A 24,550-nucleotide genomic window follows, 5' to 3' on the forward strand; every position below is an offset into this window, starting at 1 on the left:
ATGGTCCATGAAGTGCGTACGGGTGCTTTTTTTCCACACCTGCATCTTGAGTTGAAGTTTGTTACATGGTGTGCATTGCTTGAGCTGCAACTATTTGGACTGTGTTCCATATGAGTAGAAATTGTGTATCTGTGAAGAAGAGAAAATACAAGTGGGGAAAATGAGAAGGGATGGTAGGTTGTTCTCATTTATATTCACTGGAAAGAGGGCAATTCTGTCAGCAAATTCAACGGACAGAAAGTGGCTTCCACGCGTTTTGTTTTACCGTGAAATGGATGAACGGTCATTTTTTCAGGGTGCAAAATGCCTATAAACATATTTCTGGGTGTTTTGTGCAACTTCCATGAAAGTTCGTGGGTGTTTTCTGCATTTAACCCTTTTTATTATTAAATAAAAAATATATATATATATATATATATACTCAAGCTTGCGAGCGTAACGAGCTTAATATTTTAAGCTCAAGTTCGAACTCGAGTTTGACTCGAGCCGGCTCGAGCTCGATTCGAGTTTGACTCGAACCGTTTTGATTGTGGGGAATGGGTAATGGGTAATTGTCCTGCAATTTTGATTGTGCTGTCAATCTCGTCCGTCACCATGCAACAAACAGAAAACATCACCTCACATGACTGCAATGGGAGTGTTTGGATACAAAATTTATCCCAAATAATATTTCGCTTGCATCATAAACACATTTTTCAACCCACCTTTTTATATTCCCAATCACCTTTTTATTTCACATACATCACATCACAAAAAGTGTTACAGTAATTATTCCAAATAATATTTCAAATAATACCCTATCCAAACAAACCCCATGGCATTGCTGTTACAAGTAAATATTTTAAAGGCAATGTCGGTCAAGTCTTAGCCGGCGGGATAACCCAAAAAAAAAGTCTTGGCCGGCAAGCTAACCAAAGTTTTTCTTAAAAAAGGGATAGTTTCAGAAACCTCCCCAAAAGTTTTATAAAATATCACTTAACTTCCTTGAATTTTTAAAATCTCACTTAACACCCTTAAAGTAATAGTGAGACTATATGTCAATATCAAAGGTGAAAAATTATCAATAATATCCTCATATTTAAATTTCCTAAACTTTTTTTTTCTGTAAATTTCTTGCTTTTCTTTAATAATGTCAATACACACACACACACACATACATATATATAGTTGAATTACAAATGTCCATGAAATATAGGATTTAATCAATGAAATAGTCAACGCATTGGGAGAAGAAGATCAAGCTGTAGGTTTTTTTTCCCCTTTTTTTTTGTGTTTCATAACTAAGGGTTTGTTTGGATAGGAGTTTATTTGAATGATTTATTTGAGATAATTACTGTAACACTTTTTGTGATGTGATGTATGTGAGATAAAAAAATGATTGAAAAAATAAAAAGGTGATTAGAATTTGTGAAGCAAATTATTTTATTTGAAATAATCTCAATCCAAATAAACCCTAAATTTATCTATCTGTTTATTTGTTTGTTCCTATTCATATAAAACGCCAGAGAAATGATAGGTTTGCTTGGATAGTGGGTTATTTTTCCAAATATATTTGCTTATATCACCATTACAATTTTCAATACAATTTTTATCTTCCCAATTATCTTTTTATCTCACATACATCACATCATAAAAAGTGTTACAGTAAAAATATCTCAAATAATTTACAATCTAAACAAACCCGACGTAATTGGAACTTCGGACACCATAGTTTTTCAAATTTGGACTTTTTTCTTTTTATAATAAAATTTTTATGTTTCACGTCCATGAAAAAATCGATCCATTTCGAGTAAATTCTCTATATGATATTGAGGTTGAATTTCATCTATTATTGAGTTTTTTTGCTCAAATGTACAAGTTTTATATGACAATTGCCTTCAACATGATGGAGTGTTTTATTTGTGGAAATAGTTTTATTTATTTCTTTTTTTTCCATCAATTATTGGAGTATTATTGACCTGTGTGTGCTTGCCTAAATTTTGACTTGACGTAAAATTACTTCTCTGATTTCTCATTTCCAAGGAAAAGGGACCGAGGCCCGTAGAACTTGTGTGATTAGAATACCACAAGGAGCTCTTTTAAGTTTATTTTAACGCCAAAACATGAATTTATTTTGGACAAAATTAAATGTTGGTCAATAGTGGAAGAAACTAACGATAAAATGTAAGCAGAACAAAGTATGATATATATATATATATTTTAAAATAAATCTTGATAACCAAACAGTACCAGTAGTATCCAACTTTGATGGATGAAATATGTACGGATGGGGTAGAGATAGAGGGGTACAATCAATAATATTCAATAGCAATGGGGTAAATTTCTCGTCCATGACATTTTAGCAGGCAGCTCCGAGGAGGAAAACAAGGAGCATATCATTAATAGTAGATGGTTGGCACACAAGCAAGCTGCAAAGAATCTGGTGCGGGCTGTTTGGGGAGAAGAAAAAGGAACCTTCCACGAAAGTCGACTCCGGCCGCCTGATTGATTGATTAAGCAAACGCTGTCGTCATGACACATGACTCCTGACTCCGACTCCACATTTTGAGTGATGACAAATTACCGGAAACTCCAAAAATCCAAAGCACCTTCCTCGAAACCCAGCCATACGTACATACAAATACAATACTACAAAGAAACAATAATAGGTTTGTTTGGACTGCGATTTATTTGCTAAAATATATTTGCTTACATCATCATTACAATTTCCAACACACATTTTTATCTTCTCAATTATTTTTTTATCTCACATACATCACATCACAAAAAATGCTACGGTAAAAATATCTCTAATAATTCACAATCCAAACAAACCATAATGGGAACAAAATGCCAACCCCCAACCCAGAAAACCTATAAAATCATACGCTGCTAAACTACTGCTGCTGCTGCTATGGAAAATCATACTACTCCATGATAAAAAATCATTTTACCAAGCAACTTCAATTGAAATTATTATTACTTTTCGGAGCGTTCTTAGAAAATTTTGCTCTTAAAACTGTGAAATTATGCAAAAAAAAAAAAAAAAAAAAAAAAAGCGTACGTACGAAACAAACAAAACTAGTAGTCTAGTACTTTGGACGGTGGCCCCGGTCCACGCAAGCACAAGCAGCAGCCTCTCAGTAAAACGACTGGAATAAATGAATGGTCCTCCCCTCCCCAGTCCCTCCCCCGCCCCCTTACTAGTTACTACTAGTAACCACCAGTGTGTGTGTGGAAGTCGCATTGCTGTCATTTGTTTAGGCTCAACTCAACAGTAGTTGGATTGCGTAGCACCTCCACCAATTTTCCTCCATTCCTTGACAAACTCCTCCCCCTTTTTCTTTGTAAATGTTGCTAGTATAAAGTAGTACTAGTACTAAATAGTTCCAACAAACTCCCCTTCTTCCTCAGGCTATCCGCCAGCAGTATTGTCCAACACTTGTGGTGGGGGGGGGGGGGGTCACCAAACTAAAATAACTAAGATTTTTTTTTTTTTTTTGTATGCGTTGAAGAAAGAAGAAACTGAAGAAGGGCTTTCGAGAGGAGGAATGGAAAATAATACCAACTCGGGAATAACGGAGTCAACCGAATATGAAGACTTGTTGCCTGTGATGGCGGAAAAGCTAGACGTGGATACGTTTGTGGGGGAACTTTGTGGAGGGTTCGGGCTTCTGGCAGACACAACAAGCGGCCTGATCACATCGGCCAGCCTGCGCAACAACTGTGCCCTCCTGGGCATGGAAGGACTGAGCAGAGAGGACGCAGAGGCTATGGTGAAAGAAGGAGACCTGGATGGAGATGGAGCCCTCAATCAGACAGAGTTCTGCATCCTCATGGTCAGACTTAGCCCGGGGATGATGCAAGATGCTGAGGCCTGGCTTGACAAGGCAATTGCTCAAGAGCTGGGACACGCCTCCGCTTAGTCTCCTGCAACTTCCAAACTACTCAAATTCATTTACTTGATTAATTTACCTACTACTGGCTACTGCTGCTTCCATGTATGTACTATTTGCCTTGGCCTATACTATATACGCCATGATGATGATGCACCTTAATCATTCACAACAGAAGCTTGTGTTGTTCATGATAATTTAACAACTTTCTGAATTTCTTCTATTTAAAAAGGTCTTCTTTTCTTTTTCTTTCTTTTTAATACTCCCTCCGTCCCACTTTGATAATTTGTTTCTTTTTTTACACAGTTTAAGAAAAAGTAGTTAATTTTGTTGGAAAAGTAAATTTAGATTGCTATTTTTTTAAAATATTCTCACATTAAATATGGTACAACTTTATGAAAACTTGAATTGATGGTAAAAAAAGAATCAATTCTCATTAAATGGAGTAGGTCTATAGTAACAACTACTTACATTGAATAAAGGATATTTTAGAAAAATTAAAATACAACTACATTCTTCAATTGGAGAGTGGACTACAATTTGGGACAGATGAAAAAAAAATACAAGATTATTAAAATGGGACGAAGAGAGTAACAAATGATTGTGATATCGAATGCGGAGAGCGGATGTCGAAAAAATGAAAAACAATTGTCCATCCAGGTTTGCAATGTTTAGTAATTTCCATAATTTGTCCCTCCTTCCTTCACAATCCAGTCCAGATGATGCCTGATGGTGTTAACTAATTGACGTTCACACATGGTAATTGGTAAAGTCAATAGCACTGCATAGACGACGCAGCGTGGATGCATTTTTTTTTAAAACTAAAACAAAAATAACTGCAGTTGCTATGTAGGTTTGGCTTCCTGATTGATTGGAGACTAGAGTCGCTAGGCCGCTCAGATGCCGCCATATTCCAACGGATTTGTGCACCTTTGGACGAATTGGAGTTGATGGCCCTTCCAAAGTTTCATAATTCGACAATGTACGATTCTACTGAACTTACACCGTTGCATATTCTTTCGCATTAGAACTCAAAATTTTTTTTTTTTTTTTAAAAAAAAACGCCAGGCAAGCTCGGTCGACATTGTTCATGAATAAAAGACACGCTTACGAAATCAAATTCGCAACCAAGTTCTTCATAAATACACAACCATTAGGAACAGATCGATTCCAAACTATAGATTTCCAACACATAATCTTTAGACTAAACATCATGTGCTAGATATACACAAAGAAAAGGATAATGCAAAGCACATATAACAGCCAATTTTAAAATATCAAAATCATCCCATCCAAACCAATGCAAATTTTAAAAAGAGTGACAGAGTGAACTACGCTCTAAACCAAATACACCAATTCAGTACGCCTATCCTCCTGCATGTTGCAACTGAAACTACGGCAGCATTTACAAAAAACAAAAACTTTCAAGTCTTCCCTCCCTCACTCATCTTCATACCTTTCAAGTTCTTGACCTCCGAACAGGCGACCTGCTGTTCAAAAAAATTGAGGAATAAAAAAAGAATTCCAGCAACAATTGCAATGAAATCAAAGAACACATAAACTGACCCAAGGGAAAATTGCAAAACAGAAAGGACCCAACCTGCGGTGCCTATCATGCTCGGGACTCCTTCGCCTTTCATAAGGGCCATTGTACTTGTCATAGACAGGGCTGCGAACACGCCCATAATCAGGACTTGCTCGACCCCTTCGGTACACAGGACTTGGTGACCTCCTATAGGGACTGCCCCCACGCCCTCCATAGTCTCTTCTAGGACTGTCATATCTGTCACCCCTCTCCCCATCATCCCTTAGAGCATACTCAACAGATACCACCCTGTCCAATATCTTGCTGCAGATTCAAAGGCAATGCAGATTGTCAGGCAACAAAAACAACCAACTATCAATTATAACCAATTCATTTTCCAGACCATCCGGTGTGAAGGTAAAAAAGTAAATATGCATATATCACAAACCTCATATGTGTACACTCCAAGGCTTTGGTAGCATCTTCTTGAGTCTCAAACTGCACAAATGCAAAGTTGCGACGGATGCGAACGTTAAGAACCTTACCATAAGGTTCAAAGTGCCTTTCAATGTCACGGATCCTAGTGCGGATGGGATCAAAGTTTATGACAAACAAGGTTTTTGTTGGTCTCTGGTTAACCATTGGCCTAGAGCTATCTCGGTGTCTGCCACGTTCACCCTGCCCAAGCATAAACATGATCATATTCATAAATGACATACACAATATGGCACTCACTTAGCCTAAGAATAGCTGGCACACATGTGCGCATGCACACAGAGACGAACTTTTTCCCTTTTTTTTTTGGGGGGGGGGGGGGGAGGAGGGGGGAAATAGGGAAACACCTTAGCCCATTCCACTGAAAGCCTGCGTCTGTCATACCCAAAGGGCGCATTGTCAAGGCCACGGATAGCATCTTCAGCATCACGCTCATCCTCAAAATAAACAAATGCAAACCCTACATTATAAAATTAAATTACTCAGAGGTAAAAATATTATAAATTGCGATGTTTATAGGCCCATTTACAAAATGCTACATCAGCAAAATCAGGGATCTTTTCCCTGGGAAAAGAATTAAATTTAGTACAACACCTGCAGATATGTGAAGGGCTGATGAAAGTAAGGATGTAGAGGCCTTGCATGAAGAACTAAATCATGATGATGATGAAGGTGTGAGAAGGGGGCAAAATAAATTTTATATCCATAGTATCATGGCTGAGTACTGATTGCTAAGCATGCTTCACCATTTTCACAGCACGAAATCAGTATATGGGACTCATGGCATGATAGAATTCAGTGATCCCCTTATGATAGTGGTGGTAGACAAGGCATGAAGAACTGATAGATGACACCATGACGACCATTCTTGTAAAATGGCAACTTAGGCAGAGAGGTAAGTGAGTAACAGGTGATCGGAGTGAAATAAATACAACGATTCCATCTTGAGTATCAGGAGAGCAGGCAGGTAGATAGGTTTCCATTGCATTAGAAATGTTATTGCACAGAAGTTGGCGAGCCAAGAAAGAAGCTCACTTTTCCTTAGTAGACGTTCCTGCGTCAAAACAAACACTTAAACATGGATACCTTTGCCAATTATTTTTTTTTTTGACAGTTTGATTATTCTACTCAAGTGACGTTGACTGAACTATTAGCTTTCCTGTTCGGGTTGCACTAAAGTTGTAAATCTTTTTAATATGCATATAACATAAGCAGCTTGTTCTTTCCCCTCTTCACTTGATTATTGTGGCTTTGTTATCCATTCCAACTACATATAATCAATGGTCAAACAAACAATTGCAACAAAGAGCTGCCCTCTAATAAGAGCTGACCTATAAATCAAGTGTGAACCTTCCTTAAGACAAGAATGGCCAAAAAGCATGCTGATTACTAATCATTTACTGCAACGTTGAAAATGAAAAAAAAAATATTCAAGCATTCATTTATGACCTAAAAAAAATCCCAGCAACACGGCCACCCCAATTAAAATGGAGGAGGAGAAAAAGGATTTAGAGATTAGTATTTAACAAATGAGCAAAAGGACAAAAATAAACCTCAATATCTAACTACATGGAATCAAACTCATCATTTATGCGAGCCATTGATATCCTCCCTCGTGGGGAAAGCTAAGGTCATATGTGTTTTATACTTGTAAACAATCGACCAACCCACTCTGGAAAATGAAATACTATCCTAGGAACATCAACAACGTCATGTGAGAACTAGCGCAGCAACTGAAACTAGAGGAAAAAACGCACTTGAGTACATGTATATCTAAACATCGGTGATGAATATAGAATAGTTACCAGATTTCATGTCAACGCGCTCAACCCTTCCGTATTTAGAGAAGAGTCGTTCCAAGTCAGACTGGCGAGTCTCGTACTCAAAATTCCCACAGAACACTGGCCTCATCTTCCTTTTCCTTTTTTTTTCCCGACCAGATTTACCTTTTTCCTTCAGAACAAAGAACGAATTAGAAATCACTCTTTCCCCTTTTTTCTTAACAGCAAAAAAAAAACGAGAGAGAGAGAGAGAGAGAGAGAGAGAGTACCCTTGAGCTTGGGGTATGGAGGACAGGAGGAACCAAAAAGAACCCTAGCCTCCCGAATCGAAGAGGGTCCTCACCAATTACAATCTTTCCAAGGGGTAAACGGGTATACGGGAGGCCATTTTATAGCCAGGACTGGCAGGCATGGGCCGACTCCAACTGAACAGCATAAGCCCAAATGCCTCAGAATCAACCCACTGAACAACACCAAAGGGATCGGGTCAAGAACGTTCTACTGCCATCAGCAAGCCCTATCTTTAGACTTGCAAGTGTAGGTTAGGGGCTAGGACAGTTATCAAATTCATATCAATCCTCCCGGAAGAGCGTGTCTATTTGAGTCTCGCATATTGCGTTTAAAAAACCCATTGTATGCTAGTGTATAGTGATTTGAGCCTTAAAATTTTTTTGACCAATTATATAGCTATCAACCTTCAAATACAAGTCTCGGGTTCGAAACCTGGCGTATGCAGCTACCCTTGTTGGGAGACTCACCCACCACAGCCAGGTGTGCGACCCGGGTCGACCAACGGATTAGTCAGGGCAAAGCTCTGGATACCGTGGCAGGCAACCAAAAAAAAAAACCTTCAAATACAACAGTTTTTTAGGGTTGTCAATTGTGCCATCAGAGTCGGATTTTAACGAGTCTAGATTCTGTTCACCTAATTAGTATGACACTTGGATTTCAAACTATGAGTCTTAAGTTAATATATGTGAAACTCATACTTTATTTACAATACATTCGTGGCTTGGAGTTTAATACGAGTTTAGTATAAATTCATTTATTACTCTTTAATTTTCTTGATAGAATTTCTATAATGATTTTGTAGTAAAGTTAATTTGTAATATACAATATTAAAATTACACATAAATTAGTAAAAAAATCACTAAATGTACATCAATCAAAAGTTTTCCAACAATAATTATGTCTAATTCTTTTAATCACATGAAAAATAGTAATAATAAAACATGATCAACAGATGTTAGAACTTCTCAATAGCCTTCTCAATTTGCTCCTAGAAGGATTTGTTCACCGTACTGAATCTTCATTAGTTAATAAACTACCAAAAGTTTTTTCTTTTTAAACATATTTATTTAGTGAATTTAAGTCTCTTCAAAACCAATACTAATTACTAATTGTCTAATTGTATATTACATATTTAAAAATAATATAGTTATAGTTATATACATTACAGGATGTGGGTATGTATATGTGTGTACATATATATCTATGTATATGTATATACATATAACTATATACTTATGTATATGTATATACATATAACTATATATATGTGTGTGTACACGCACATATATAATCATGTCAAACTATAAATAATATATATAATAATCGGTCGGGCTTTAATCGAGTTAAGCCTGTAGAAACTCAAGTTTGACTCACGTTTTAATTGGGTTTCAAATTTAAACCCAGACTCTACCCGTCACAGAATTATAGTAGGCTCAACTATTTTTCTTTAGGGCCGAACGAGTCAACTTCAAGCTAGTCCAACCCATTAATAGTCCTATCGTTTTTGCCTTAATTTTGCAAGTTGCAGCTGTATGTTCTTCTCTGAATTTGTAGTATTTGACTTGCATCCACAAATTCAAAGTTCGACTATTTTCCTTAAAATTCAAATTATTTTCCCCCAATCAATCTTTAGACTACTATAATGGATTAAGATTTTCTTCACGTTTGACTTGTTGTTTACATAGTTTAAGTGTAATCAAGTACATTAAAAGCATCAAAATAACACATAAACAAAATCAACCACAAATCCACGTTTTACTTAGATGACATGTGAACTATTTTATCACAACTTGGCATACCCAACTATTTTGCATGAATATTCAACATTGGCTCAGGCCTAGCTAGACATAAAGTGTTCAATTGCCTCATAAACGTGATAAGGGAAGGTAAATAATACCGAGATAATTGTCCTCAATTATCTCTACCAAGAAAATCAAGAAGAGAACGTCCCCGGCCTAGAATATTTGCAAGTCAAAAAGTCCTTACCTACACCATTGGAAACCTAATCACGAATACAGCAACAAAAATGTGAAGTCAGTAAGAAGTTACTTTTTTAGCTCACATGTATCATATAAAAAAATATTCGAATATTATTCAAAAAATTTTCAAATAATCTTCTATCCAAATTTAGGCAAATAGAAATGTATAATTATTAGGGATAATTTCAGATACCTCCCCTGAGGTTTCTGACAGTTTCACTCCCCTCCCCTGTGGTTTCAATAATATCACAAACCTCCCTTAAAACTAGATAGGCAATGCCAAAATAGACCCAATTTAAAAATACAAACAATAAAAAATTAGTAGCTGGAGAGAGAAACAAGTGTATACCACAAATGCCCTCATTATCTTGCATTAATGAACTAATCTCATGTGAAGAAAAAACAGGGAATTTAAGGAGAAAGAAACTTGAGGGGGTGTAAGTGAGACCAATGCATTCATTAAGGTCTGAACATCAGTAGTGAACAAAATGGAAGGCTACGGCTCTTTCTGGCAGAGCATGTTGTTTTGTCAAGCGAGCACATAACTGAAGAACGGCCTGCATAACCAAAGTTGGTACATGTTGTTTTATCAAGTCAAAAGCAATAATCAATACATTACCACAATCTTCCATCGTCAAAAAGCCTGTAGGTTTTCCAAATGTTTTCTCAAAGATGGTGCTACTTTCTTTATCCTGCAAAAGAGGAGTGGATTTTTTCTCAGCAACATCTTCCAGAACTGGAGATGCAACATGTTCCTCTGATGAGTCAGGTATTAGTCCTGCTGCAGTCTCTTCTGTACTTTCACGAGAGATTCAGGGCCTGGATTGCAACAAATTATCCAGGATTAGAAATAAGGCACTAATACATTTCGGGCTCAAAATCTCATTTCCTGCAGTAGTCCTTGCTTTGAAGTTCATCAAGATATCAATTGCCAATGGGACAATGCCACTCTGCACAGCAATTTGTCGAGCATTTTCATCTTCAGATAAAATCAATGCTAAAGTATGTGAAACATGCACAATGCACTATTATCCTTTGAGAATTCCATGGGGCACTGCTTTACCTGCTTTACAAGATAAGGAATCACCCGATCACGGTCTTCTCCTTTGTTCCTATTGCAAAGAGTCACAAGCAAATCTGTCAACTGGAAAGCCATTGAATCACTACTGTGAAACAACTTCATTGTTGCAGCAAGGATGTCATCAACAGAAGGGGTCTTAATTTGTTCCTCTTCTGCCAAAACATCCACTGATTTTTCAGTGTTATCGACTTTAGAAGCTTCTGAGGAATTTCCTAGAGATAAAGCAAGTGCACGAGCCAATTCATCATCCTCCAGCACAGGATCTTCAGCATGACTAAATAACCATTCCATAGCCATTTCGACACTATTAGTTTCCACTCTTCTTAATGCCTCCTCAGCTCTTGCTCTTGAGAACTGCATCTCAACAATGGTAGCAATGGTAGCTTCATCAGGTGGTGGAGCCACCAAACGTTGGTTTGTATTCCCGAACAACCCACTACGATTTTGTTTAACATCACCAACACCAGAATATGCATGAGTGATTAGTGAAATAATAGAAGTTATAAAAACTGGATTACAATTTGGAAACAAAGGGTGATTCCAGATGGGAACTATAGCATCCAAAGCCTGAGACTGCAGCATACGAACAAACACTTCAGGGTCCTTAGGAACAGGAAACAACCCAATAGACAGACAAACTGCAACAGGTTTCACAAGCAGCTGTGCCTGGGATGCTGAGGTTGGAGACAACAGCAAAGAAGAATTGATAAAATATTCAAGAAAGCGACAATAACTCTGCAATGTATCAAGCAGCCATGAACTGTGAGACAATTTGCCTTCCTCCGGTAAGACAATCATAAAAAGTTACAAGTAACTCTTGGGATCTACCTTAGCCACTCTTACTTTTCTTCCCATAAAATGGAGCACAATATCATGAACATCAGTGATAACCATCCTACAATAGACAATCATAAGCTACTGAAGTTACTGAAGTTACAATATTAGTTATTGAAGTTACAGAAAATATTAGCTACAATATTAACCATCTTGCAACATTGGTTGCTGAAGTTACAGAGCAAGCATAAGTTTTCTAAGTACTGATGTTTGGCATCTAACTATATCAAACAACCCAAGTCAGACGAGAAATTTAGAATCAAGTAAGCATAATCTGGTAGAGGCTTAGCAAACCAAGTCACATGACAAACCAGAAAATCATAAGCAAACATGTATCAAGCTTACACAAACAACAACCAAATCATCATAAGCTGCCAATATCATATTGAAACAGAGTACGATATCTTAAACACTTACCTGGTAAATTTTTCTTAATGAGCTAAGAGACTCTTCAGTTTGTTTGCCAAGACCTTTCTTAACGAGAATCAAGAGCTTTGTTTGCCAACCATCAACCTCAGTTGCTATATCTCAACAATGGCGGGAACAAAGTAAGTTTCTTGCTTCTATATGTACCGTGCCTATCAAGCTGTTATGTCAATCAGACCATGGCGCCTAAGTTTGGCGCCATTTTGCTGAAGGCCCCTTTCTATATTGGTTGTTAGGACTCTAATTTTTTGTTAATTACATTAATTGTGTTTATAACTAACTTAACTAAATTTTTCCAGATAATCACGAAATATTAGCAAACTTGTGAGGGTATTTAAGTCTTTTTGGCGCCAATGATGTAAGAAATGGGACCTCACAATCTGACAATGGAGGTTTGTGGTATTATTGAAACCACAGGGGAGGGGAGTGAAACTGTCAGAAACCTCAGGGGAGGTATCTGAAATTATCCCTAATTATTAAGATACAAGGAAATTGAATGTACATTCCTTTACAGATTAATATGTATACAAATTCGAAAGTAATTAAGTATTGCAAATAATTTAAGAGTCACCACTCGGCACTCACCAAATACGACTAGATAAAAATGAGGATTATCAAATTGTCTTTTATATCGATAGCAGGCCTATACAGTCATGATTTGAATCTTAAGGTGTAGTTAATTGTAAGGATGAATTTGATTTGATAGTTGAAGGGTAAACTTGATCGTAGGATATAATTTTCAAATAGTGCCAAAACATGTTGTGCTTCTTCTACACATTTTTGTTTCATTTTTTAAATTTTATTTTAGTGTTTACATATCATTTTTTGCAAACTGCAATTCGTGAGATTGGAAAATTGCGAAGTCCTGGTCCTTTATACACTACAAATGCGTGTGAATTGTGGCAATGTATATGTTAGGGATACTGTCAAGTCGAGTCGAACTTGAATAGCACTATGCTCGAACTCAAATTTGAATTCGATAATTATTAGTGCTACTCAAGGTCGAGCTCAAATTCGAACAAGCATATAAATTTGAGTTTGAACTTGACTTAACATAATGGAGATTAAGTTCGAACTCGACTCGTTTGAAATCGAGTAAACTGCAAGCCTTATCAAATTCAAGTTACTCGAGTTTCGACTCGAGTTTTTCTTTTCTTGTTTTAAATTTTTTACACTTTAGATTTATCAGATTACCATTTTGCCATCTATCACATTTTTTTTATTGAACATTACTTTATGTAAATTTATTAAACTACAAACCTATAATAGTCATTTTATACTTAAAATATATAATATAAATACTCGATTAAGCTCGTCGAGCATTCGAGTAGTCATTACTGATACTCAAACTCAACTTGTTACACAGAACGAGTAACTTAAACTCGAACTTGAGGTCAAACTCGATCAAATCGAGTACGAACCAAACTTTTGACCAAGCCTCTCACAAACCACACGTGAGCGGTTTGACTTGTCCACACCCCTAGTATATATGTTACTAAGGATGAGGCATGCGTGCAGAGTGTCATCAATTAAGCTAGTGCTTAAATCAATAGGGTTAGACCAGCCAGATCTCAGCCCATTCGGCTAGAAAAAAAGTTTATTGAGGTTAAATTTTAATTGGGATGTACAATGGTTAGGCCTAAATATTGGGCTTGAGCTAAATATAAGTCCAATTTGGGATACTAGACCTAGGCCCGATTAAAGTTCAGCCCATATATAAGTATAATTATATATATATAATATGTATAATAATATCTATGATCTATAATTATACACATTAAGACATAAAATATTAATAATTTATATACAAATGTGTATTAATTCATAATTATAAAATATATAAGAAAATGTCATTTGCACTCCTATTTTTGTTAATCTCCCTCCCACTATCATTCTAACTATATAGTTTTCATTTATTGGATTATATGATAAAACAAAGTGTGGGAGTGCAAATAACAAAAAATGGAATGCAAATGACATTTTTAAATATATATTAAATATAATTATGTATTTAATTATGAGTTTTGGCTAAACCTGATTTGAATTTAAAACTCATATATAATAGTGTGAGTTGATTTTGAACCTTTTAATATGAGCTTGAAACCCAAAAAATCCACATAATTTGTAAGTCGAATTTGGACTTGTTAAATCCTGACTCAAAAAATCCAATTAACACCCCTACTGATGCTTAGGCCATCACCTGGGGTTTATGGTAAATAGTGGTTTTTCTAAATTAATACTAGTTGAGATTGGCTGTGCGACCCACCTGAAAGCATTTAATTGCAATCATATTTTTGAGAGAATTTAACGAATTGTTTGTGCCCATTTGCTTCTACGTTTAGCGTATAAATTGTTTTCTAATTTTGGAGTTGACAATATATTTACTGTCTAAAAGTAAAAAGAACAATGTGTATATCTTTTCATAAATATTATATTTATTGTTAGTTTTTAGTAGTCAAAAGGAAAAATGTACATGGTTGTTTAAAAAATGTAACTGCTTTATTAAATTTTGAAGAAGTACTTATTGATTGTTGAGCTATGTAATTTTTATAGTATAAAACTATTAAATTATACGATAAATTTTTTTTCCTGTTAAGTTGGAATAGTATATTCCTTTTTTTTTTTTTAATATGGTTGCACTATTGGATTACATTGTGAAGAAATGAAATAATCAGAAGGTTATAATTTTAATAGAATAACGTAGATACATGAAGAAAAAAGATAAAATCATCAAAATGATTTTTTTATTATTTTTCTTCCATACCTATATATAGATGGGTAATTGTAGAATTATTAAAATTGCGAGTAATATATAAATTTATAAATTTGCTTGGTGCTAAAGTCTTTTATAAGCTGATGAAGAAAATCTTTACATTTCTTGCTAGTGTTTTTGCATATATATGATAGCATGAAATAAATTATCTTTAATCTAGAATCTCTTTTGTTATTATAAAGACATATAATTTTCTGGTGTTTTTTCTTGTTCTCTAAATCACAAACAGCAGAAAAATCTAAAAAAAAAAAAAAAAAAAAACCAAAGCACAAATTCTCACAATGCTACACTCATATGATTACCAACTTATTTGAGCAACTTTGCAGTCCATGACCGAGGTCACATGTCATTACACTCCATGATCCAAAAATCATTCGCATGGGCCAAATTTCAAGTAAATATACTGGAGAGGAATTCAACTTGCACTGCTGCCATTTGAAGGCAGAAGAAAACATTTATTATTGAAATTCTCCTTCTAGCGTACCCAAGTTACGGTAAGAACCAACTGGTTCCTGTATATTAGTTAGAAATTAGTAGGGTGGGTCAGACAATATAAATTGGGTAAAGTGTATGATGTTTTGGTTTGAGAGGGACCGAATTTTTTAAATTATAATCGATTGGGATTTGGGCGTGTTGGGGCCGAATCCCTGTATGGAAGGGAAGGTGAGGGGGTGTCAGTCAGGTGAGAGCCAGAGCGTGCAGGTGCCGGGTGAGGCTGGTGCGAGGAACCTTCCTGGAACTTTGGTAGTGAACATACAATTTGAAAAGGCAATTAAGTGAGTAGCAGGTCTTTGTTGCTTCCACAAAAGATTTGTTGGGGCACTAAAGGCCACCGCGAATGAAAGGAAAGGCACAGGTTAGAAAAGAATCCCGACACACTAGTGTGTCTTTAATTTGTCAGAGATACACTTGTGCTAGTAGGTATCCTTTATTCTCACCAAGAAGCGCCCTCACCCCCAACCGAAAAAAAAAAATTGTTATGATATGACTATGCGTTTGAAAAATAAAAAATTTACGTATGAGGATATGTTTATACGTAAACAAATTTCAATTGTTCAAAATGCTTATATATGCATTCATATCGATCCAAACCCTGCTAATTGCGTCATATCCTGTTCAAACTAATTTATATAATTTTTATTACACTTGATTAGAATAATTTTGACGTAATCATCAATTTAAGGTATGCCTTTTGTAATTTTGCACAAAAAAGAACTTCCAATTTTGCATTTTTCCAACCTCTTTTCTCAGCCACTTACTTTCGTGAAATTACTCTGATACAAAAAGTCATCTCTTTAGTTTCTAACCCGACGGGAAAATCCCTCGAGAAGAACATACTTTTAATTTCCTTTCTCCGTGCTTCCTTTACTCTATTCGAGCCTTTCTTATATACAGTTGAAATCTGGTCATGTCAAGTTCTATCAATCATGAAATAGCACCAATTGGTGTAGTAAATTGGCATCATTTTGTATCTTTCACATTACTGTTTATGCTATTGATAGATAATTCTGTTAATTAGTTTATTTGTGCCATAATTACTTAATTTTCATATTTTAATTTCTAATCTCAGATAATGTGTTGGGGTCATGAGTAATTTCAAGCTAGGTGATGTCAGCAAATAAGCCTCTTCTTCTGCCAGGGGAGATCAGTAGTGTATTTTTCCAGATCTCAGGAGGGGTTAGTGAAATTATGAGGTTTTTGGAATTATCCCTTTTTATGGAGAGTTCGCCTAATAATTTGCTCCTAGTTCTTGTGCAGTCTCTTTCCTTTTTTGGGTATCAGTGCTTTACTTGGATTGTGATTTTTTGTTAAAAATTTTTTACTCTTTTCGTGAATACATTTGTCAATCACATTTTTACCTTACATATATCAAATCACTATAATATATATTTTTTTTTATAAAAAAATCCTAAAAATAGGAATCCAAGCAGGGTAGTAGTAGTAGTAGTAATTGTGAAGCCGTGGGGAGCAGGTCCGTCGCAGTTTTTTTTTGGTCTCTTGGGTTGATCCTAATCGGAGGACGCCCTCAAAAATTAGAGAGCTGTTTTGGGAAACTATATGGTAAGCCGTAAGCGTGGAGCAATTCAGGGGAAAAATAATGCATTTTCTTTCTTCTTTTCTTACTTTGTTGTTATATTCTTTCCAGAAAGAAGAAAGGAAACCTACGACTTCATAAAATGGGTACTTGATGACAAAAACTTGGGTAAACCTAATGAACAAAAATTTGGGTAGACCTAATGAACTAAATTTTACCACATCTTCTTCAGTTATTGGGTTGGTGAAATGATGCGGTAAAATTTGCTCCACATGACTTACATAGATTGAATCTATCCAAGTATTTGTCGTGTTTGATTAGGATATTGATGCATTAGTTGCACCTTAATTCGTTAGAATTGCTGGACATGTTATACATACCACCGTAGGGAATTTCTATCATCCCCTTTGAATATCGTACTCATAATTATAATTCAATATATTCTTGCCATATCAACCAATAATTTCAATTTCTAAAATCATCTAAGAATTGCTATTTCTTTTTACATATTCAACGGTGGTGAATTGATATTTATGATCATAATACCAAAAATTATTCCGTAGAACGCCCCACATTATAATCTCTTTATGCACCTTTTACATTTCAAGGGATCATCCATCATGCTCTTTAAAATTTTCAAACTCTAACTTTGCCAAAGAAACTATAGCCTGTTTCATGTTCAAACATACCTTTTTTTTTTCTTTTTAAAAATAAATTATTAAAGAACCTATATCAAAAGCTTATTCCTTCAAATTACAATCATGGTTCGAAGACTCGGCCGAGTCGTCACCGTCTCGGTCTAGTCCGAGACGAGACTACGACGAAACGATATCGAGATACGTGACTCGCCGAGACGTCACCGTGAAGGGTTGAAACGGCCGAATCTTACCGAGTCATCCCGAGTCAACTCGAATTTTTATTATTTTTACTAATTTTTTAATTATTTTTATTTATCATATTTTTTATAATTTTTAGAATATTAAATATTTCAAAAATTCGCGTCTCGTCGAGACCGCGATCGATATGCCGAGATCGATGTGGAACGGTCCAGACCGCGACCGCAACTTTGAACCATGATTACAATCCCAACACAGAAAGCAAAACATATTAAAAGCACACAAAGCAAAAGTTTATTCCTGCAAACGCGTTTTCAACACACAACCAAACAACCGGGGAATGGGGATAATTATGGAACTTAAAAAAAAAAAATTAAAGAGAGAACGAGATTGGAATTGGATCAACCAAATCCTGTCAACCAATATAAGAATTTTAGTTAAAGAAAGCAAAGAGTCAACGAGGCAATTAGCTATTTAAAAATAGTTTTGGGGGCTTTCGCAGAAGTTCTCTGATTGCCTCCTTTAAATTTAAAAGTGAAAAAAAAAGGCCGTTATCTCTACTTCATAGTAAACCGTCAAAAGCAAAACTGCAGAAACATTAAACAAACAACCCGAAAACAGGAGTGACAAGACTGGCGGAAAATTCCTACGACCCCTTTGATGTTGGAAGGATTCCCAAGTCCCTTGCCTCAGTCAAGAACCAAAAACTTTTTACCAGGAATTTTCCCCAGTCGCCCCTCTTTTTTAAGCAGGAATTTTCGTCTTTCCTTTGGAATTAGGTACTGCCAAGAGTCTTTCAACTAGTGTGCTTCCTTGCTTCGTCTTAAAGCCATGTACTTTTTGTCCCATTTAAGCTACATTTCCTCATTCTCACTTAACTGTCTGGCTTATTTTTAGATTATGACTGGGTTTTGCCAATGAACTTCAAGCTTTCTTCATGTGGGTGTTTTGAAAATTTAATCTTTTCTGCATATCATATCGGTAAGATCACACGTTAAAGTCATGCACTTTAAAAGTGCTACTCTTTTTTTTTTTTTTTTTTCCCTTGGGTGTTGTTTTGGAGAGGATTTCCGGTTACAGAGTTTGTTGGGCTTGTCATAAATAGTTATTGAGATTCATAATTTAGATGGAGACAAATTTATTAGTTCCAGTTGTAGATTCATACTAGTATTTTAGATGGAGACACATTTATTAGTTCCAGTGGTTTGGCTTGAGCATTCATACTCATTCTTGCATTTTGAGTGTGTAGTGTGTACTTGTTTGGGCCAGTGATACTACTATTTTGCGTATTTATTTGTCTGGCCCACGTTAGGAGTTAGCTATCTAAAGCGGATCGAGCAGAATTTAAATGCAACTCTTCGTTTTATTAGATTCAGAATTGGATTTTCATCTTTTCTTTTGCTGAATACGTGCTTTACTCAGAACTTTTGCAGTGGGATTGACATGAATTTGGTCTAAATTGTCTCGGGTACGACCAGTGAAATTAGATGGATCCATCAGAAGACGAGAAACCATTTCATGCATGGTCATGGCCTGTTGAACAATGTCTGAAAGAGTATTCAGTGAAAATAGACAAGGGATTGAGCACTTATGAGGTGGAGAAGCGGCTAGAGAAGTACGGTTGGAATGAGCTCCAGAAGGAGAGGAGGAAGCCCCTATGGTTGTGTGTTCTGGAGCAGTTTGATGATACGCTTGTCAAGATTCTACTGATTGCAGCCTTCATTTCATTTATTCTGGCTTATCTGCATGGAAGTGAGGCTGGAGATTCTGGCTTGGAGGTCTATGTAGAGCCAATTGTGATTATCTTGATCTTAGTTCTTAATGCCATTGTAGGGGTGTGGCAAGAGAACAATGCTGAAAGGGCTCTTGATGCCCTCAAGGAGATGCAATGCGACTCGTGCAAAGTGCGCAGAGATGGACACCTAGTGCCAGGTTTGCCGGCTAAAGAACTTGTGCCAGGGGATATCGTAGAACTGCGAGTTGGTGATAAAGTGCCTGCTGACATGAGAGTTGCAGCTTTGAAAACCTCAACAGTAAGAGTTGAGCAAAGCTCCTTGACAGGGGAGGCAATGCCTGTCCTGAAAGGCACTGATCCTATATTCTTAGATGACTGTGAGCTGCAGGCCAAAGAGAACATGGTATTTGCTGGAACAACAGTGGTGAATGGTAGCTGCATCTGTCTTGTGGTTAACACTGGGATGCACACAGAAATCGGGAAGATACAGAAACAAATTCATGAGGCCTCACTGGAAGAGAGTGACACTCCTCTGAAGAAGAAGCTCGACGAATTTGGGAACAGGCTTACAACTGCAATTGGCATTGTATGCCTCATTGTGTGGGCTGTCAATTATAAATATTTTCTCACATGGGAGATTAAGCATGGATGGCCTACTAATTTCCGGTTTTCTTTTGAGAAGTGCACCTACTATTTCAAAATAGCTGTTGTCCTTGCAGTCGCAGCTATCCCAGAAGGTCTCCCAGCAGTAATAACTACTTGTCTTGCTCTTGGTACAAGAAAAATGGCACAAAAGAATGCAATAGTGCGGAAGCTTCCAAGCGTGGAGACTTTAGGATGCACTACTGTGATTTGTTCAGATAAAACTGGCACATTGACTACTAACCAGATGTCTGTGACAGAATTCTTCACACTTGGAGGAAAAACTACAATTTCTCGAATATTTAGTGTTGAAGGCACAACCTATGATCCTAAAGATGGTGGAATAGTTGACTGGAACTGCTATAATATGGACGCGAACTTGCAGGCCTTGGCAGAAGTCTGTGCACTGTGCAATGATGCAGGAATATACTCTGATGGCCAGCTATACAGAATGACAGGGCTGCCAACTGAGGCAGCTCTTAAAGTCTTGGTTGAAAAGATGGGAGTCCCAGACAGTAAGGCAAGGAACAAAATCCGCGATGCTCAGCTTGCAGCAAATTATTTGATTGATCACAACACAGTTAAGCTAGGTAATCAAATTCTTATTTACCACTGAGTATTTTAGTGTGATGTGCAGCTGTGAATGTAACATATCTGTTAATCTCAGGTTGCTGTGAATGGTGGACAAGAAGATCAAAGAGAGTTGCAACTCTGGAGTTCGATCGTGTACGTAAGTCAATGAGTGTTATTGTGCGGGAGCCATGTGGGCGTAATCGGCTTCTTGTCAAGGTAACATCGTGTCTGCTGGAGTTGGTTCTTCATAATAACAACTTCAAAAATTGTTAGAGTTGCTTACAAACTTTTTTCCTAGTTAGGCATCTGCTGGAGTTTTGATAGACTCATTTACAGCACTTTTTCTAAGCCATCTGTTGTCAATTTGCATTGTGGCATCAATCATTTTATCTTTACATTCTGCATCGTTGAACTACTTAGCATAAGAAAGCACTGAATGCTGTGCATAATTGGTTAAGTCAATCGACAAAACCTTTCATATGGTTGAGTAGACTAAATGTGAAATTTTAAGTTGCAGCCATCATTTCTCTGTGTGAGAAACAGTTTAAGCAATTAGTTAATAGTTTAACAAGCAACAAGAAAAATCAATTTCAGCTATCGGTGTCATTTCCTGTGAGAAGCAACCAAAGAATAAACAAAAACTGCTGTCTGTTTTTCAATATATGACCCAACCAGGTTCACTACAATGGTAATGCAATTCATTCAGCATTTAGAACATATCTCCTAGGCTATTTTGTTATTTTCCCCTTCATGTCTTCTGCATGGTATCATAATAGTCTCATGCTTCTACAATTAACTACATTCTTTACATAGGGTGCTGTTGAGAGTCTGTTAGAACGCACCTTGTACATCCAGCTGGCAGATGGATCAATTGTTCCAATTGATGAGCCTTGTCGGCAACTGCTGCTCTCGAGACACTCAGAGATGAGTTCAAAGGGATTGCGGTGCTTGGGTATGGCATACAAGGATGACTTAGGAGAGCTTTCAGACTATTATGCTGAGGGTCATCCTGCATATAAGAAATTACTCGATCCTTCCTGCTTCTCCTTGATAGAAAGTAATCTAGTTTTTGTTGGAGTTGTTGGTTTAAGGGTAAGACTCTTGTTTGTAGATTCAATATTCTTTAGGCAATTTCAGCTTAAGGAAAACCCAGATTTTTTTGCTAGTACCTCTAAATAGAAGTATATCTTCAGGACCCTCCTCGTGAGGAGGTTCACCAAGCAATTGAAGATTGTCGAGGAGCTGGTATCAAGGTGATGGTAATAACTGGAGATAACAAGTCCACTGCTGAGGCAATCTGTCGCGAGATTCACTTGTTTAGTGAGGATGATGACCTTGCAGGGAGGAGTTTTAGTGGGAAAGAATTTATGGAACTTTCATCTGTGGAACAAATGAAGATATTAAATGAACCTGGAGGAAAGGTTTTTTCTAGAGCAGAACCTAGACACAAGCAAGAAATAGTGCGGATGCTAAAAGAGATTGGTGAGATTGTTGCAATGACTGGAGATGGTGTTAATGATGCTCCTGCGCTGAAACTTGCAGATATTGGAATAGCAATGGGCGTTACCGGAACAGAGGTAAGTGATTATACTTCTACTTGTAATTGCTCTTTCCCACTATAGAGTTCTATTGTATTCATCAATCCATATCCTAAAAATTTAATTATCTAGTCAAAGGTAAATTAGTATTGCTTGTTTTTATGCATTTAATGATTTAGAAAATATTGTGAACTGTTAAGAACAATAAAGATCAGAGAAAAGACTGACAACAGAATAATAAGAATTAGGACAATAAAGAGTATAATAAAAATAAGAAAATGAGAGAATAGGTCAATAAGGTGTTGTATTGAGAACGAGGTCATTTTTTTACAGCGGGAAAGATAATTTTTTCTTTCCTTCCCTCTCTACTTACTCTGATTTTCAAGTAACTGTGTGGTTAGTCACCAATGGAATAACTGTTGACAGCTTCTAACTAACTTTCCGTCTGCTGACTTTTCCCACTTGTTGCATTAATGCACTTGTCAAGTTAATTATTTTCATGCTAAGCATGTATTATTCCAAAGTTCTCAGGTTCACCTGTTATTACTTTTGGTTGAATGATAGAAGAGGATGCTTAAGACATTTCTGAGTTACTGCAAGTCGAAGTAGTGTAACTAGCCCTTTTTCTTGTTCTGCCTAAATCATTGATCTTTTAGGTTGCAAAAGAAGCATCGGACATGGTTCTTGCTGATGATAATTTCAGTACCATAGTATCAGCCATTGCAGAGGGTCGCTCAATTTACAACAATATGAAAGCTTTCATCAGGTTATTCGCATTTTTACATCAGCTGTTTAAATATATTGAATGTTGAATTTTAACGAATTCTCACTGCAGATACATGATATCATCTAATTTTGGGGAGGTGATAGCCATATTCTTGACTGCTGCTCTTGGCATACCAGAATGTATGATACCTGTACAGTTGCTGTGGGTAAATTTGGTTACTGACGGTCCACCTGCTACAGCACTTGGATTTAACCCAGCTGAAGTTGACATAATGCAGAAACCACCGCGGAGGAGCAATGATGCTCTAATAAGCTCTTGGGTGTTGTTCCGCTACATGGTTAGTATTCGCCATTATCCTCTTTAACATTTTTTCCCTCTCGATGCAGTATATTTTCCCTTCAAGCAGACAGGAAAGAGATAAAGAGTGTTATGCTGCTAAACTGGGTTGCCACTGTTTGAAAGGAAGTGGTTGAATTGTCCTCTGTGCAACTCTTATCCTCTTTTGCATAATCTAATTTTACATTGTTCTGTGGTGTCTGATGTATGACAAGATTCTGTCTGCAAAATTATCTGCATGCAAGGAAAGAAAGATTATTGAAAGTTACCTGCATTTCATTAATCACCTCTCACTGGCAGGTAATTGGGTCTTACGTTGGATTAGCTACTGTCGGCATTTTCATTTTGTGGTACACTCGTGCTTCCTTTTTGGGCATCAACCTCGTAAGTGATGGGCACACGCTTGTTGAACTATCTCAGCTTCGCAACTGGGGAGAGTGCCCAGGATGGTCAAATTTTGTTGCTGCTCCATTTACAGTTGCTGGAGGTCGTGTTATAACTTTTTCAAACCCTTGTGACTATTTCTCTGTCGGTAAAGTGAAGGCCATGACTTTGTCCCTATCTGTGTTGGTGGCAATTGAGATGTTTAATTCTCTGAACGCTCTCTCCGAAGATACTAGTTTGATCAAAATGCCTCCATGGAGAAACTGTTGGCTGCTGCTTGCCATGTCAGTCTCATTTGGTCTACACTGCCTGATACTCTATGTTCCTTTGTTGGCAGACGTTTTTGGAATAGTTCCCCTGACTTTTAACGAATGGCTTCTTGTTCTCTTGGTATCAGCTCCTGTAATCCTTATTGATGAACTCCTCAAATTTGCGGGAAGGAGAAAAACGCAGAGAAGAAAGGTCAAGGCTGCATGACAGTCTGGGTTAGAAGTATTGAATGCCTTTTTTTTAAAAAAAAAATTTTGGGGCAAGGGTAACTGTATACAATCATGTTTACAAGTGAAGAAATATTTCTTTGACTATTTTCAGATTCCGCCCTTCAATTTTAGAATGAAAAATATCAGTAGTTGTAGAAGTACGGCAAGAAATATCAGTAGTTTACACTGAACCAATCAGCAACAA

General features: G+C 36.7%; 3 protein-coding genes across 7 annotated transcripts; 2 read left to right on the forward strand and 1 right to left on the reverse strand.

Annotated features, from left to right (window-relative positions):
* Nucleotides 1-3,179: 3,179 nt before the first annotated feature.
* On the forward strand, nucleotides 3,180-4,106 carry LOC113761061 (calcium-binding protein KIC). Its single transcript, XM_027303878.1, has one exon. The coding sequence runs from the start codon at nucleotides 3,531-3,533 to the stop codon at nucleotides 3,903-3,905; it is 375 nt and encodes a 124-aa protein (XP_027159679.1). The 5' UTR covers nucleotides 3,180-3,530; the 3' UTR covers nucleotides 3,906-4,106.
* A 947-nt stretch (nucleotides 4,107-5,053) lies between these two features.
* Nucleotides 5,054-8,028, reverse strand: LOC113762633 (serine/arginine-rich splicing factor RS31). 3 transcript variants are annotated; one of them, XM_027306171.1, is made up of 6 exons: nucleotides 7,946-8,028; nucleotides 7,701-7,844; nucleotides 6,243-6,355; nucleotides 5,849-6,078; nucleotides 5,476-5,724; nucleotides 5,054-5,365 (listed from the first exon to the last, which is right to left on the reverse strand). In XM_027306171.1, exons 2-6 carry the CDS (start codon nucleotides 7,804-7,806, stop codon nucleotides 5,335-5,337), a joined length of 729 nt encoding a protein of 242 aa, XP_027161972.1. In that variant the 5' UTR covers nucleotides 7,807-7,844; nucleotides 7,946-8,028; the 3' UTR covers nucleotides 5,054-5,334. The 3 variants fall into 3 exon arrangements, with proteins under 3 accessions (XP_027161972.1, XP_027161974.1, XP_027161971.1); XM_027306173.1 differs by having other exon boundaries at nucleotides 5,054-5,362; nucleotides 7,701-7,848; nucleotides 7,946-8,022; XM_027306170.1 differs by having other exon boundaries at nucleotides 7,701-7,848; nucleotides 7,946-8,022.
* A 10,520-nt stretch (nucleotides 8,029-18,548) lies between these two features.
* On the forward strand, nucleotides 18,549-24,500 carry LOC113763967 (calcium-transporting ATPase, endoplasmic reticulum-type). Of its 3 annotated transcripts, XM_027307972.1 has the most exons (9): nucleotides 18,730-18,912; nucleotides 19,354-20,898; nucleotides 20,976-21,097; nucleotides 21,695-21,973; nucleotides 22,075-22,458; nucleotides 23,076-23,185; nucleotides 23,255-23,483; nucleotides 23,783-24,150; nucleotides 24,264-24,500. In XM_027307972.1, exons 2-9 carry the CDS (start codon nucleotides 19,419-19,421, stop codon nucleotides 24,280-24,282), a joined length of 2,991 nt encoding a protein of 996 aa, XP_027163773.1. In that variant the 5' UTR covers nucleotides 18,730-18,912; nucleotides 19,354-19,418; the 3' UTR covers nucleotides 24,283-24,500. The 3 variants fall into 3 exon arrangements, with proteins under 3 accessions (XP_027163772.1, XP_027163773.1, XP_027163770.1); XM_027307971.1 differs by lacking the exon at nucleotides 18,730-18,912 and adding an exon at nucleotides 18,549-18,710 and having other exon boundaries at nucleotides 23,783-24,500; XM_027307969.1 differs by having other exon boundaries at nucleotides 18,732-18,912; nucleotides 23,783-24,500.
* Nucleotides 24,501-24,550: the final 50 nt, after the last annotated feature.

This window comes from Coffea eugenioides, chromosome 2 (assembly GCF_003713205.1).
Source record: "Coffea eugenioides isolate CCC68of chromosome 2, Ceug_1.0, whole genome shotgun sequence".
Taxonomy (NCBI): Eukaryota; Viridiplantae; Streptophyta; class Magnoliopsida; order Gentianales; family Rubiaceae; genus Coffea; species Coffea eugenioides.

What these genes read in the sequence shown, in the direction of transcription:
- LOC113761061 (XM_027303878.1), top strand. Translation starts at nt 3,531, where the DNA reads ATGGAAAATAATACCAACTCGGGAATAACGGAGTCAACCGAATATGAA.
- LOC113762633 (XM_027306171.1), bottom strand. Translation starts at nt 7,806, where the DNA reads ATGAGGCCAGTGTTCTGTGGGAATTTTGAGTACGAGACTCGCCAGTCT. An exon ending in TTGGAGTGTACACATATGAG is followed by an intron (nt 5,725 to 5,848) that starts GTTTGTGATATA and finishes TTGAATCTGCAG; the next exon opens with CAAGATATTGGACAGGGTGG. An exon ending in GAGCATGATAGGCACCGCAG is followed by an intron (nt 5,366 to 5,475) that starts GTTGGGTCCTTT and finishes TTTTTTGAACAG; the next exon opens with CAGGTCGCCTGTTCGGAGGT.
- LOC113763967 (XM_027307971.1), top strand. Translation starts at nt 19,419, where the DNA reads ATGGATCCATCAGAAGACGAGAAACCATTTCATGCATGGTCATGGCCT. An exon ending in TTGGAGTTGTTGGTTTAAGG is followed by an intron (nt 21,974 to 22,074) that starts GTAAGACTCTTG and finishes GTATATCTTCAG; the next exon opens with GACCCTCCTCGTGAGGAGGT. An exon ending in TGGGCGTTACCGGAACAGAG is followed by an intron (nt 22,459 to 23,075) that starts GTAAGTGATTAT and finishes TTGATCTTTTAG; the next exon opens with GTTGCAAAAGAAGCATCGGA.